This window comes from Cnephaeus nilssonii, assembly GCF_951640355.1.
Source record: "Cnephaeus nilssonii genome assembly, chromosome: 2".
NCBI lineage: Eukaryota > Metazoa > Chordata > Mammalia > Chiroptera > Vespertilionidae > Cnephaeus > Cnephaeus nilssonii.
This window is the reverse complement of record NC_137073.1, coordinates 58,993,329-59,006,943: the sequence shown is the minus strand read 5'-3', so window position 1 is coordinate 59,006,943 and position 13,615 is coordinate 58,993,329. Positions and strand designations below refer to the sequence as shown.

General features: G+C 36.7%; 1 protein-coding gene across 2 annotated transcripts in view; it reads right to left on the bottom strand.

Annotated features, from left to right (window-relative positions):
• CHD1 (chromodomain helicase DNA binding protein 1) overlaps positions 1 to 13,615 on the bottom strand; it is an 80,712-nt gene that overhangs the window by 28,505 nt on the left and 38,592 nt on the right. For both annotated transcript variants that reach the window (XM_079760317.1, XM_079760318.1), the window contains exons 14-23: positions 12,550 to 12,740; positions 11,218 to 11,406; positions 8,651 to 8,813; positions 7,666 to 7,818; positions 5,223 to 5,294; positions 4,630 to 4,779; positions 4,318 to 4,466; positions 3,851 to 3,947; positions 3,647 to 3,742; positions 602 to 778 (exon numbers count right to left, since the gene is read on the bottom strand). In XM_079760317.1, the coding sequence (XP_079616443.1) occupies positions 602 to 778; positions 3,647 to 3,742; positions 3,851 to 3,947; positions 4,318 to 4,466; positions 4,630 to 4,779; positions 5,223 to 5,294; positions 7,666 to 7,818; positions 8,651 to 8,813; positions 11,218 to 11,406; positions 12,550 to 12,740 (1,437 nt within the window). The remainder of the gene's footprint in view (positions 1 to 601; positions 779 to 3,646; positions 3,743 to 3,850; positions 3,948 to 4,317; positions 4,467 to 4,629; positions 4,780 to 5,222; positions 5,295 to 7,665; positions 7,819 to 8,650; positions 8,814 to 11,217; positions 11,407 to 12,549; positions 12,741 to 13,615) is intronic.

The following is a 13,615-nucleotide window of genomic DNA, read 5'->3' as shown; positions in this document are numbered from 1 at the left end:
AAAAAAAAAAGGATAAATAATAAAGAGCAGAAATCAATAAAACTTAAAACAGAAAATCAATATACCAAAAGGTAGTCCTTTGAAAAGATAAATAAAATAAACCTCTACCTAGAATGATCATGAAAATATTTAGCAGTATTAAGAAGAGAGGGGAATATCTTATAGACACTAGAAGGATAACAAAGGATATTATGAATAACTTTATGCCCATAAATTAAACAACTTGGATAAAATGGACCGATCTCTTGAAAGAAACACACTACCAAATTCACTTAAGAAAAAGATATTCTGAATAATTCATATTTAGAAAAGAAACTGAAGTTATAGTTTAAAATTCTTCTAACAAAGAAAACTCCAGGCCTAGACAGTTTCCCTGAAAAATACTACAAAACATTTAATTAAGAAATATTAACAATTTACACAACTCTTACCAAAAATAGTAGGAGGGAACACTCTTCAACTCAATTTATGAAGCATTATCAAATCAGATGAAGACATTAAATGAAAACTATAGACCAATATCTTTCATTAACAGAAAAAAGATCAATCCTGATGTGAATATTCTTTCATTATAAAAATATCTTTAAAATTAAAAAGTCACCTGCTTAGCACAGTTTCTCATTCTTGGAAGCATATAAATTTCTTCAAGTTCTTTTTGTCTTTCTTCCTCTTCTAATCGTCTTCTCTGATCTTCTGGAATGATTTCTTCCCAATTCTTTGAATTTCGTTCAGGTTCCAACTCAATGTCATCCTCATCCATGTTTGAAAAGTTGGCAACCTAATGAATTCCAGAATATTAACAGAGTAAGCATTAAAAAACAACTCACATTTAAATTTTATTTTTCATTTTTTTGGAGGAGGAAGTGGCATAAAAGGATAATGAATATGACTATGAAGTGAACCAAGTATGAATGCTGAATGCTAAACTATCTAAGTTTATTTCTTTATTAGGTCAAAGTAGATCAAACCAAATGACTTCTAAGAATTCTTTTTCAGGAATGATTCTCTTTTGTCCTGCTATTCAATAAAACTTACAACAGAACTAGAGAAGGTTAAGAGAATAATAAAGTAATTTATATTAGCAACATGCTAAATTGCCTTCTGCAGGAATTACCACACTAGTCCATTAACTACTAACTGCTATAGAACAATCCAATATTCTTATTTTTATTTTCATAAAAATAGTACCTCAAGAGCTACTGACAAGCTACAGGAGCCCCGAGACACTAACTTTATTTAGGTTCCCCAACCCCTAGTTTTTCATCTCTAAAACAAAATAGCAATAGTACAATAACTTTTGTGCGGTTTAAATAAGATTCTATATTTAAAGAACTGTGCTGTCTGGTATAAGAAAGTACTCATTAAAGCTAATTGCCAATATTAGTACATTAAAATTTATAGATAACTGGATGAAGACAAGAAAACTATGCTTATTCTCTATAAGGAATGAGGCTGAAAACAGTGTTTATTTTCTCATGTCTATTATTTAAAGCCAGCTTTGTGTGAGTTATCAAATCACTGGTATAAAAATAAAAACCAGTCTCATATAAATTTATACTCTAGTTAATTTATCAGTGACTTTTTCCAATTTTTCAATTATTCAAAATAAAAAAGCAAATAGTGTATCTTTATGTAAAGAAAAAGTTAATTAGACTGTAGCCAGAGTCAGTGCAAGTTTCAGAAACATTCACTTCTCATAATTACTGAAATAATCTTCAAACTTATCTCCCTGCTTAATTCTTTCCTCAATACAGTACATCCTCTACTGTGCAGCAGAGTGAACAATTAATTACGTAAGTTTGTATTCACTGTTGTGTCCCTGAACATGGCACATTACATTGCAGGTACTCAATATATTGTTGAGTGAACAAATGACAAACTGAACTGATCCTTAAAAACTTCAGTTCATAGACACTAGCTAGAACACAGAGGAACCTGCTTTTTTATACTAGAGGCCCGGTGCACAAAATTCATGCACTCGGGGGGTGGGTGGGGGAGGGGATGTCCCTCAGCCCAGCCTGCGCCTTCTCGCAGTCCAGGAGCCCTCAGGGGATGTCCGACTGGCGGCTTAGGACATCCTTAGTGCCGCCACAGAGGTGGAAGAGGCTCCTGCACTGCCACTGCTACACTTGCCAGCCATGAGCCCGGCTCAGGGCTTCTGGCTGAGTGGCACTCTCCCTGTTGGAGTGCACTGACCACTAGGGGGCAGCTCCTGTGTTGAGTGTCTGCCCCCTGGTGATCAGTGCACATCATAGTGACCAGTCGTTCCACTGTTTGGTCAATTTACATATTAGCCTTTTATTATATAGGTTAATTGGTGCACAACTTACTTTTTACTCTACTAGAGGCCCAGTGCACGAATTCGTGCACCAATGGGGTCCCTCGGCCTGGTCTGCGGGATCAGGCCGAAACCAGCTCTCCGACATCCCCCAAGGGGTCCCAGATTGCGAGAGGGCACAGGCCAGGCCGAGGGACCCCACCAGTGCACAATCGGGGCTGGGGAGGGACGCAGGAGGTTGGCCAGCTGGAGGGCTCTAGGATGTGTCCGGCCCATCTAGCTCAGTCCCAATCAGCCGGACCCCAGCAGCAAACTAACCTACAGGTCGGAGCATCTGCCCCCTGGTGGTCAGTGCATGTCATAGCGACTGGTCAGCTGTCTGCCCCCTGGTGGTCACAGCACGTCATAGCAAGTAGTTAAGCGGCATTAGCATATCATTAGCATACTAGAGGCCCAGTGCATGAAAATTCATGCACTTGGGGGGGGGGTCCCCCTCAGCCCGGCCTGCCCCCTCTCACAGTCTGGGAGCCCTCAGGGGCAGGATTCGACCTGGCAATCAGGGGAAGGCGATGTCCCCATCATACCTCTGCTGCTGCCACTGCCAGCAGTGCAAGCCTCGGCTAGCCCTGGTTACCTGAGCCTCAGGTGGCCCTGGGTGGTTGGGCGCCGCCATATTTGAGGGTGTGGCAGTCAATTAGCATATTCACTCCTTATTGGCTATGGGCGCCACCGTCTTTGAGGGCGGGACAGTCAATTAGCATATTCCTTCCTTTGTGATGGCATGAAGGTCAATTAGAATATTCCCTCTTTATTAGATAGGCTTACTCTTTGGTTGGTTGAATGGCCGATCAGATGACCAGACACTCAGCATATTAGACTTTTATTATATAGGATGAGATCAGTTGACTTACATTGCTTTAGGATTCCTGGCAGCCTTTTAGCCCTCATCAACCCAAGAGTATAAGTATTAATAGGAGATTACAGCTTACTTTGACTGATTTCAAGTTTCTTAGTTGTGTTAATGCTTAAATTAACCTGATGTCTAAAACTGCTCCAATAAAAATCAGATAAAAGACTTAGCCATGGAAATCTAAAAAAGGGACCACAGTCATTCTTTTACCAAAATATTTGAGGACATGCTATTGGCTGAGCACTGTTCTAGGTGCTAATTTAAGGAAATAGTATCCCTCCCCACTCTACTAAACTTAACTATTCATAAATGATTTGTTCCCTTTCAAATTAGCTACTGGTTTGTCAGAATAAGAAAAAAATAATTTTATGCAAAATTTAAAACAAAATATATTAAGAAATTAAGTCTGTTTCTCTCAATTTATATAACAGTAAAGAAATATTTTAAAGAAAATTTACCTTGAACTGGGAAAGCAATTCATCTCCCACAGTTAAAGGGCCTGGTTCATTTTCATGAGTTTCAGCCCTCTTCAAGATTTCATCGATATCCATTTCCTATAATTAGAAAAAAATCTTTAAACATACTTTAACATATTTTAAAGTAAACGTACTTTGTAGTTAAATATAGTTTAAATAGATAACACATTTTGAAGTTTTTTTTACCTGGGGCTCTTGTTCTTCTCCTTCAGGTTCCTTAAAAAGTTCCTCAGCACCAAATTTTAAAATGGCAGACAACTCTTCTTTATTGAAAGGAGTAGAACTAAAATCAGGAAAACCAAATAAGAACACTTAACATTCACAGTTAAAAATTTAACATTTTTAAAGCACCTTTATTAATTATTGTCATAATCACCTTATAACAGTTAGATAGGTAAAGCATCGTAGTATACTTATTTTACAATGAAAAGAACTTGAAGCCTAAATGTTAAAGGGATTTCCCCTAAGATTACAAAACTAGAGTGGTAAAATCAGGTATTGAATTTATGTCTTTGACTAGAAATTAGTCCAATGCTTTAAAAAATATATATATTACACTAAAAATAGTACTTCAATGATCTGCTTACAGTATATAACATTAAAAAAATGAATGTAGTAAGATTCTAAAATGAGTTTTACAGTAAAGTAACTACCTTGAGGGGGCAGAACCTGTATGTAGCACTGTCTTTCCAGTTGTGTCCATTCTTTGAATCACAAGATGATCTAGAACCATCTTCTTTTTGGCCCTTTCAAGAATATCCTCTTCCACTGATCCCTTCGTAACTAGACGATAAATATTCACCTGTGAAGATATGCATGATGAAACAAATTGAAATGAAAAGGATTTGTTTTGCTAATCTGAAGTACCCAAATATTGGAATATAGACTGAAGCTCATCCCATGTGAAGTTTTCACTGATTAAAAACAAACTGGAAAAAAATAATAATTAGGGGAATAAAAAATACCTGTTTCTTTTGCCCAATACGATGAGCTCTAGCCTGCGCCTGAAGATCATTTTGTGGATTCCAATCAGAATCAAATATAACCACAGTGTCAGCCGAGGCTAAATTAATTCCTAGACCTCCAGCTCTTGTGGAAAGCAAAAAGCAGAAATCCTGTAAGGAATTATAAATAGGCACAATTTTAAATTCTTCCAAATTATAATTCAAAATAATCAATATGAGAGTTTTATTATTCACTTTTTGAACTTAAAAAGTGTCTTACCAATAAAACTGAAAGGTAGTTTTTAAAAATAGTAACAAAATATATGCACCTCTACAAAACCAAATAAGATTCCAAAATATAGCTATACATGGGAAAAATAAACATCAAATTAAAAAAAAATTTTTCAATGAAAGTGGGCTAATTTACTTTAAAGCAATTAACTGTCTTATGCTGAAATACTATTAAGAAAGATTAACATTCTATAACATACAATATTAATTTAAAAACCTGACTTGCAAATCAAATTGGTTCCACCAATAAGATGTTTTTTAAAAACTACAAGTATGACAAAAATAATGAATAAAACAATTTACAATTTTAAAAGCATCCATACCTCTGATCCTTCAGCATTAAAATGATCTAGAGCTTGTTTCCTCAACTCCCCTTTTATTGATCCATCTAATCTCTAGAATAAAACACATTAAAATACCACATATAAAGAATTTAAAAATTTTTTAAAGGAATTAAAATAAATTATAAAATTATGTATAAAAATTCAGCATTGTTTTTGCTAAAACTGTAAGGGTAGAAAGTACTTTTAGGCAGTAAAACAATGACCAGGCATTATGTTTCTGGAGTCTGTGCTCTTAACCACTAGGACTGCTTCCCCGAATAGTAAATAGCATAGGTTGTCATTCTGCCTGAGACCCTATGTAAGCAATACATTTTAGAAATGCAAATTATTGAGCTCCATCCCAGACTGATGAAGCTCTGAGGGAGTTCCAGAAAAAGCCCTCTAGTAAATGTTTGAGAATCACCGATTTGGGGCTCTGGTCAAACAGCCCACATTTTAGTATTAATGAGTGGCTTGGACAAGTGATTCGGCTTTTCTTCTTGTCAGTTTCATCCTTAGTAACATAAGAGTACTATTTATTTAATAGAATACAAAGGATTCAGTGAGAGAATGCAGTAAAACACTTAGCACAGTGCCTGAATACTAAGTGCTTACTAAACATTAGCTAACCAATAGATGTTCAAAATAAATATAAAATTTTAAAGTGTTTCTTTTTGACTAAAAATTACAATTAGGAAAAACTTTTGCACTGGCTGGTTTTGCTCAGTGGATAGAACATCAGCCTGCAGACTGAAGGGTCCTTGGTTCAATTCCGGTCAAGGGCACATGTCCGAATTGCCCGCTCAATTCCCAGTAGGGGGCGTGCAGGAGGCAGCCAATCAATGATATTCTCTCTCATCATTGATGTTTCTATCTCTCCCTCTCCATTCCCCTCTGAAATCAATACAAGTAATAAATAAATAAATAAATAAATAAATAAATAAATACTTTTAAAAAATAGTGGAATATCATTTTTTGAGGTACGACCTAAACCAAAACAAAGTTAAAAATGATTCTAGGAAGTGATCTGGAAAGGAGAAGTAATTAGGGGCAGAGAACAGTTGCTTACAAATACTTTTGTACCACACACACACACACACACACACACACACACACACACACACAGTATTCCTGTGTGCATATATACTTTCTTTTTTAAATCCTCACCTGATGATATGTTTTCATTGATTTTAGAAGGGGGGGAGAGAAAAACATCAATCTGTTGCCTCCCGTACGTGACCCAACTGGGGAATGAACCCAAAATTTAGGTATGTGCCCTGACTGGGAATCAAACCTGCAACCTTTGGTACACAGTACACTCCAACCCAATGAGCCACCCAGCCAGAGCTGTACTCTATTTTTATTTGACCATGTACACATAAAAATTTCCCTAAAAACAAACCAATATAGATGGGGTGGGGATGTGGGGTGGAATGAGGAGACAGAGGGTGATGATGTGGGGTGGAATGGGGAGACAGATGGTGATAGCTAAAGGGTACAGTTTCTTTTTGAAGTGGTGAAAACATTCTACAATTGACTGGTGATGGATATATGCGATTATATTAAAAACCAATGAATTATGTACTTTAAATGGATGAGCTGTATGCAACAAAAATTACACCTCAATAGAGCTATTTTTTTTTAAATGAATGGTGTTCTTTCTTACTTCTTCCCTTAAATGACTACATATTTCTCAACCATGTTCATATCACCAAACACCTGTCCTTCATAGCACTTACCAAAGATGTAATGTTATATTTGTTTGTAATTAACTGCTTAATGTCTATCTCCCACACCAGGCTGTAAACACCGAGCAGGGATTATGTGTGTTGAGGTTGATCATTATAATTCTACTTCCTGAACCAAATACACATAATTCACTAGCTGTATATACTGGATTAAGATTATAAAATATAAAATTCTGGAAGTAGCACCTGACTCTAACACTAAACACTCATCCATATTTGCTTTAATTATGTTGAATTTCAAAGTAAATACTGAATAAACAGAATATAAATCAATTTTAGTCTCTATCTTCCCTAAGGTCATCAAGTTTTACTCAGCAAATTATGCATTAGAATAATTATGAGCACATAAATCTTCAAAATCTGTAACTGTCCTGATAACACTGACAAGGAGTGCTCTCTCTTTTCATTCCTCAGGCTAAAGCCTAATACATAAGGCTGGCTCCTTTAGATTTGAGCACAGAAGAGAAATACAGAATTGAAAGAAAATAAAAATTGAAGAAAAATTGTTTTGCTGTTAAATGTAAGGTCAAGAAGAAAAAGGAATGATCACAGAATTTTAAAACATACATTTTCTTAAATGGTAAGTAGTTTACATAAAAATCTTCATTTACAGAAGAATTTCAAAGGTTTATAAGAATATTTTGAGGAATTCCATGAAATTTAAATAAACAAAAATGACAAAACGAAATGCTTACTTGAAAGGGGAATTGACGATATTTCAAATACTCTGCAAGTATATCTAACATCCGCACCATTTGAGAAAAAATAAGAACTCTATTGCCTCTTTCTCTTAGGCGAATTAACAGCTTGTCAAGAAGAATCAATTTTCCGCTACTACGGATTAAGTGCTAAGGAAACAATAAATTACAACTGTTACAATTTTTAAAATAACTAATCAAATGAAACAAATGCCCCACCACTTAAACACGAGTTTAATTTTAAATTGAGATTTTAAATTTTCATAAAGTTGGAAAACAATTTGTTTTCAGTTTATGAAATCTTCTAGGAAGGCCTTTATCATTTTGCTCCTATGCTTTAGGCTAAAAATTTTCTTGCCACTTGGTACCTAGGTTTTTGTTATATTTTCAAGAGAAAAAAAAGAGACATAGTCTCACTCTATTTGCCATTTATTACACTATTTCCCCAAAAATCTAAGCTGAAAAACAATACACTGGAAGTAAGCATTCCAAGGTTTTGAAAGAGTAAGAAAATGTATTCTAATTTATACATGTAGAACTTCATGATCCTAGCACTTCAAAGCAATACTGTGACTGAATATCAACTACTTTGTTCACACTTCTCATTTGTCTTTCTGAAGTGAGATGGGTAAGATCTGAAGTCAAGATATCCTTAAGACTACCATTTGCCATCATTACATATTCAGCATAATCATTATTAGTGATTTTTTTTCACAATTAAGAATACAATAAGATTTGCTGGATAAATTATAACAGCTCATAATTAGAAAAATCCATTTTTAGAAAAATGATCAAAATAATTGGATAAATTATAATTTTAAATGTGTTAATAAAGACTAAAAGATAAAAAACACCATTACTTAGATATACATTAGCCAAAGAGAACTTCTAACCAACATATTAAAGCCATTTTCAGTTTTAACTGAAATAAACATTTCTAAAATTTTGTTTTACCAAAATTAGAGTATTTAAAAATTCTTACTTGTAAGGCCTCCTGTTTATTATAGAATTCATTATTGTCTGGTGGTTTAATGAGGTAGCAGTGATTACAACATTTCTTTAGCTCCATCATAATATTCAAAAAGCCTGAGGTACTGCCCTTGGAACCTTTGCTGAGGGCTTTGTAATTCCTAGTTAATATCCATCTGTCCAAAAAAAGAGAAAAAAATGAAAATGATGTTTAGAAGAGGACAATTACCAGGATGAATTCTAAAATCATTAAAAAAAAATCAAGCACCAAAGCAAAATTTTACCACTAGGAAGTTAACAGCTTCATATAATGGACCAAATCTTGTTCACAAGACTAATAGACCTCATTCATAAGACTAATGATAACTTGTTATCTGAACCATTAATTAAAAATGATAAAGGTTTAATGTAACATAGCTGAGTAGAGTGTATTTATCCTTTCCCAAAATATGTACTTAAAAAATGGTCAATTGTATTGTCTATCTTAACCTTTCTATAAGTTTCACTCCATAGGTAGCTCATGCACAGACCTAAAAGAAATCTCATGAGAATACCTATTTTAGCCACAATGCTTTCTCTAAATTACAATTACATAATACATACACAAGTTATGAAAAAATTATGGGTGATTATTTTATTATTCCAAATTATACACAATTCTTCTCGTCATGAACCACTTTGTTTTCTATCACCTTATATTTTCTTCCTTTTTACAATGTTAGTCTTCAAAGGAACTTAAAACAGTTATCTCTCTCATTTGCTTCACAATGATAGGGGGTGGGGGAAGTTGAGGAGGCTAGATAAAAGACTGGATGAGTTGAAAAAAACAAAGTGGAATGATGGGAATTTATTACACTAACCTCTTTTTGTATATGTTTGAAATTTTCCATAATAGAAACCTAAAATTCATGCAATAAATTTATTTCTTTAAATGTACGGCACTTACAGAGTTTACCATAAAATACGTTTCTGAGAATTCAAATGCATGTAGCAGTACATTTTATGCAATTAAATATTTAAATAGATGTTTCATGCAATTAGATTTTTTAATTCATTACTATATAAGATCTGACATGCATGATTTATACAAAATGATTTATTAATATTAAAAAAAGCAGACCTAAATATTTTTCTAAATTTCTCTTTATGGCCTCTACCTCTATCTGCCCATTATGTAATTACCATATTTATATTTACATATATATTTACACATATATATGTGTGTGTGTGTGTGTGTGTGTGTGTATATATGCCTAAATGTCCAGCTGACCAGCTGACTCTCTGATACCTATGACATGCACTGACCACCAGGGGGCAGATGCTCCACACAGGAGTGGAAACCATAGGCATGGAAACATGGAACAGACTGATGAATCTCAAGAGGGGAGAGGGGAGGGCGGGAAGAGATTAACCAAAGATCTTATATGCATACTAGAGGCACAGTGCATGAATTCATGCATGGGTGGGATCTGGCTGGCCGAGCCCCAATCGGGGCAGATCAGGCTGGGCCTGTCAGGAGGAGGAGGACAGTGGGAGGTTGCCCGGCTGGCCTGCCCAGATCAGGGCCAGGCTGGCTGGGGGGAGGGGCCGAAGGCGAATGGCCAGCAGGCCCTTGCCCCCGATTGGGGGGGTGGGAGGACCGATCAAGGGTCAGCGGCTAGGCAGGAGGAGGGGCTTCAAGAGGTTGGCTGGCTGGCCCCTCCCCCTATTGGGATGGGGGAATCAGGGGCAGTGCCAAAGGGGTGGGGGCTGCAGAAGGTTGGCTGGCCAGCCGGCCTGCCCACTACTGGGGTACAGGGGAGGTGATCAGGGGCAGGGCTGGCCGGGGGGAAGAGCCGTGGGGGGTTTGGCTGGCCGCCCAACCCTCAATCGGGGTGGGAGAGACTGATCTGAGCAGGGGCGGGGCCAGCGGGCAGAGCTGCCACTGGAGGGTGGCCCCACCCCCTTATCTGACAGTTCACTGGCTGCAGTGGGCGTCATAGCGACCAGTCGTTCTGGTCGTTACACCATTCTGGTCACTGGCTTTATATATATATATATAGACTAGAGGCCCGGTGCACAGATTCGTGCACTGGTGGGGTTCCTCAGCCTGGCCTGCAGGGATCAAGCCGAAACCAGCCCAGTGCAATCCATGCACCAGTGGGGTCCCTTGGCCTGGCCTGCAGGGATCAGGCCGAAACTGGCTTTCTAACATCCTCTGAGAGGTCCCAGATTGCAAAAGAGCGCAGGACAGGCTGAGAGACCCCATCAGTGCACGAATCCGTGCACTGGGCCTCTAGTAATTATATAACAATGCCTCAATACCATGGAATCCTAACACTGAAAAGGAACCCTCTATAAAGTATGAAATAGAAAACTAATGATGTGTTAGAAGGTTAATGACTTAGTCTTGTATTACCCATGATGGGTGATGCCACTGAACATGCCATTAAATCTTTCTTTGCCCCAATATGCCACAGGATTTAAGAATTATTATTGTTTTAAGACCCTATTGGGGGGATGGGGACACCTCAATGTCACAAGTATAGGGGGCTTATTTATAATTAAATGTTTAGATCATGTGCTTAGTTTACAACTTACTTGTAATACTGTTTCTGTAAAGCACTCATTTCCATTCTTAAAATCTGCTCAACCTTAGCAGGAAGTGATTTTTCCACATCTTTCTTAACTCTGCGTAACAGAAACGGCTCAAGTTCCTTGTGGAGGCTTGCATAACCATATTCTCTGCCTTTGCCATGCTCTTCTTCAAAATCTTCCCAGGAAGAAAACCTTACAAAGTTAAGAAAATGGAAGAATCACTAAAAAAAAAGTCATATTGCAGATGAGATTTTTTTCAGGGTATTCATATGTAAACAAAAAAATGATTTTTTTTAAAGGAAAAAATTAGCTAAAATATTTCAGTTTTAATAACTATCCTTCCCAACAAGTCCATTATCCTACCTTATAATAGACAAATATGCAAATTGACCGCACCTTCGCTACACCCAAGCCACGCCCACCAACCAAGCCACGCCCGCCAACCAATCAGGACGAGTATGCAAATTACCCCAACAAAGATGGCGGCTAATTTGCATATCAAGACAGCGTAGAAAGAAGCCAAGAGATGCTGAAGGGAGCAAAGCTGTGGAGAAGCAAGCAAGGGGGGGGGGGGGGAGGAGAAGGGCGGAGCGGAGGCGGGGCCGGGGGAGAAGGAAGGAGAGCGGGGCGGGCTGGCTGGCGGAGAAGGCGGGCCGGGGGACAAGGGCGGAGCGGTGGCGGGGCTGGGGGAGAAGGAAGGAGAGCGGGGCGGGCTGGCAGGCGGGCTGGCGGAGAAGTCGGGCCGGGGGACAAGGGAGGATCGGAGGCGGGGCGGGGTAGAGTGCAGCAGGAAACCCTATTGCAGGATTTTTCCTGCAACGGGAACGCTAGTATAGCCATAAAGATAAAAATATAAGTTGTTTTATAAATATTATGAAAATCCTTGAGTTAAATAAAGATGAAGTTTTTTCAAATATGGAGTAATCATCACTAAGATATTTCTCAAATGATATAATCTTAAAGTTCTGAAACTACAGGTAGAGTATGTATGTGATCCTGAGAAAGTTATTATACACATTTGGTGTAGTTTTCCCTCATTTAGAAAATAGGATTACTAGCAAGGTAATCAGTTTTGAGTGTTTTAAGCAAGGTATATTCTGAACATGGGGAAAATCAACTTTTATTATAAATGGGCTCAAATTTATTTATAAAATGAGAAAATTAAAATAGCACTTACAAATATAAAATAGCCCATTTTCCTTTTTTCCCTTCTTAATAATCTGTGGGCCAATGTTTTAGGGCAACAAAATCTCTTACTGACCTTAATATTACACTATTACTTCCTGCTAAACTTAGCATAAAAACATTAATATTGTATATCCCAATTTATCTTACTTTTCTGGCATAATGAAATGAAGCAAAGACCAGAGCTCTTTGAGGGAGTTTTGTAGAGGAGTTCCAGTGATAAGGAGACGGTGATTGGACTTAAAGTCTATTAAAGTTTTATACAGAAGAGAATCATCATTCTTTAATCGATGTGCTTCATCTACACCTATAAATGCCCAATTTAGACCACCAAGGAATGCCTTAAAATGAACAGAAAAATATAGTTAATATTTTGAGAGAAAAATTTAATTCAAACGTATGCTTCTCATTTGACTGTAATTCTAATTATTAAAATGAGGCAAATTAAAATTAAAACCAAACCTAACTCAAATTTCAAATGAAAATTTTATCATTTTAAGATTAACTGGAATCCTCAAATCAAGTAATTAAACATGAAAAATAAAGTTCCTTCCACAAACAATTTAGCCATTAGAAAACAGAGCATATGAAGTGAACATTTTTATCAGTTTACAGACCGGAAAAAAAAACCACAAAGAAAAACACTAGTATCATTAAAAATTTTTACAAGAGATGTTTAACCCCAGTCCAGGAAAAGCCTTTATAGTCAACTTAGAGAAAACATAATACAAATTTGAAACTGTATCTTACTCCAATTATAGAATTCATCATATGCTTCTAGAACTATACATTTCTCACATATAAACACGTGTCTGACTTAAATCAGAGAGAGGCCTTATTCTGTTACTTAATAGTTGTATGACCTAAGGTAAGTTCATTATTCTTTTGTGACTTGATTTTTCTTTCCAATAAAATAGAGATAGCAGTATAAAGTAAATGAGAATTATTTGAGATATTAACCATAAAGAAACAATAGCTATAAAGCATTTAGCACAGTGCTACATGCAGTGATAGTTCAATCCTGCTAGCTACCTACCTTCCTCCTCTTATAAATCAACAGACAGTGCACCAAACTAGTTTCATGTAAGTTAAGAATTGGCAAACTTTTATTTAAAGAGCCAGGCGGGAAATATTTTAGGCTTTCCAGACAAATGTATAGTCTCTGTTGCATATTGTTTTGTTTTTACAACCTTTTAAAATGTAAATACTCTTCTTA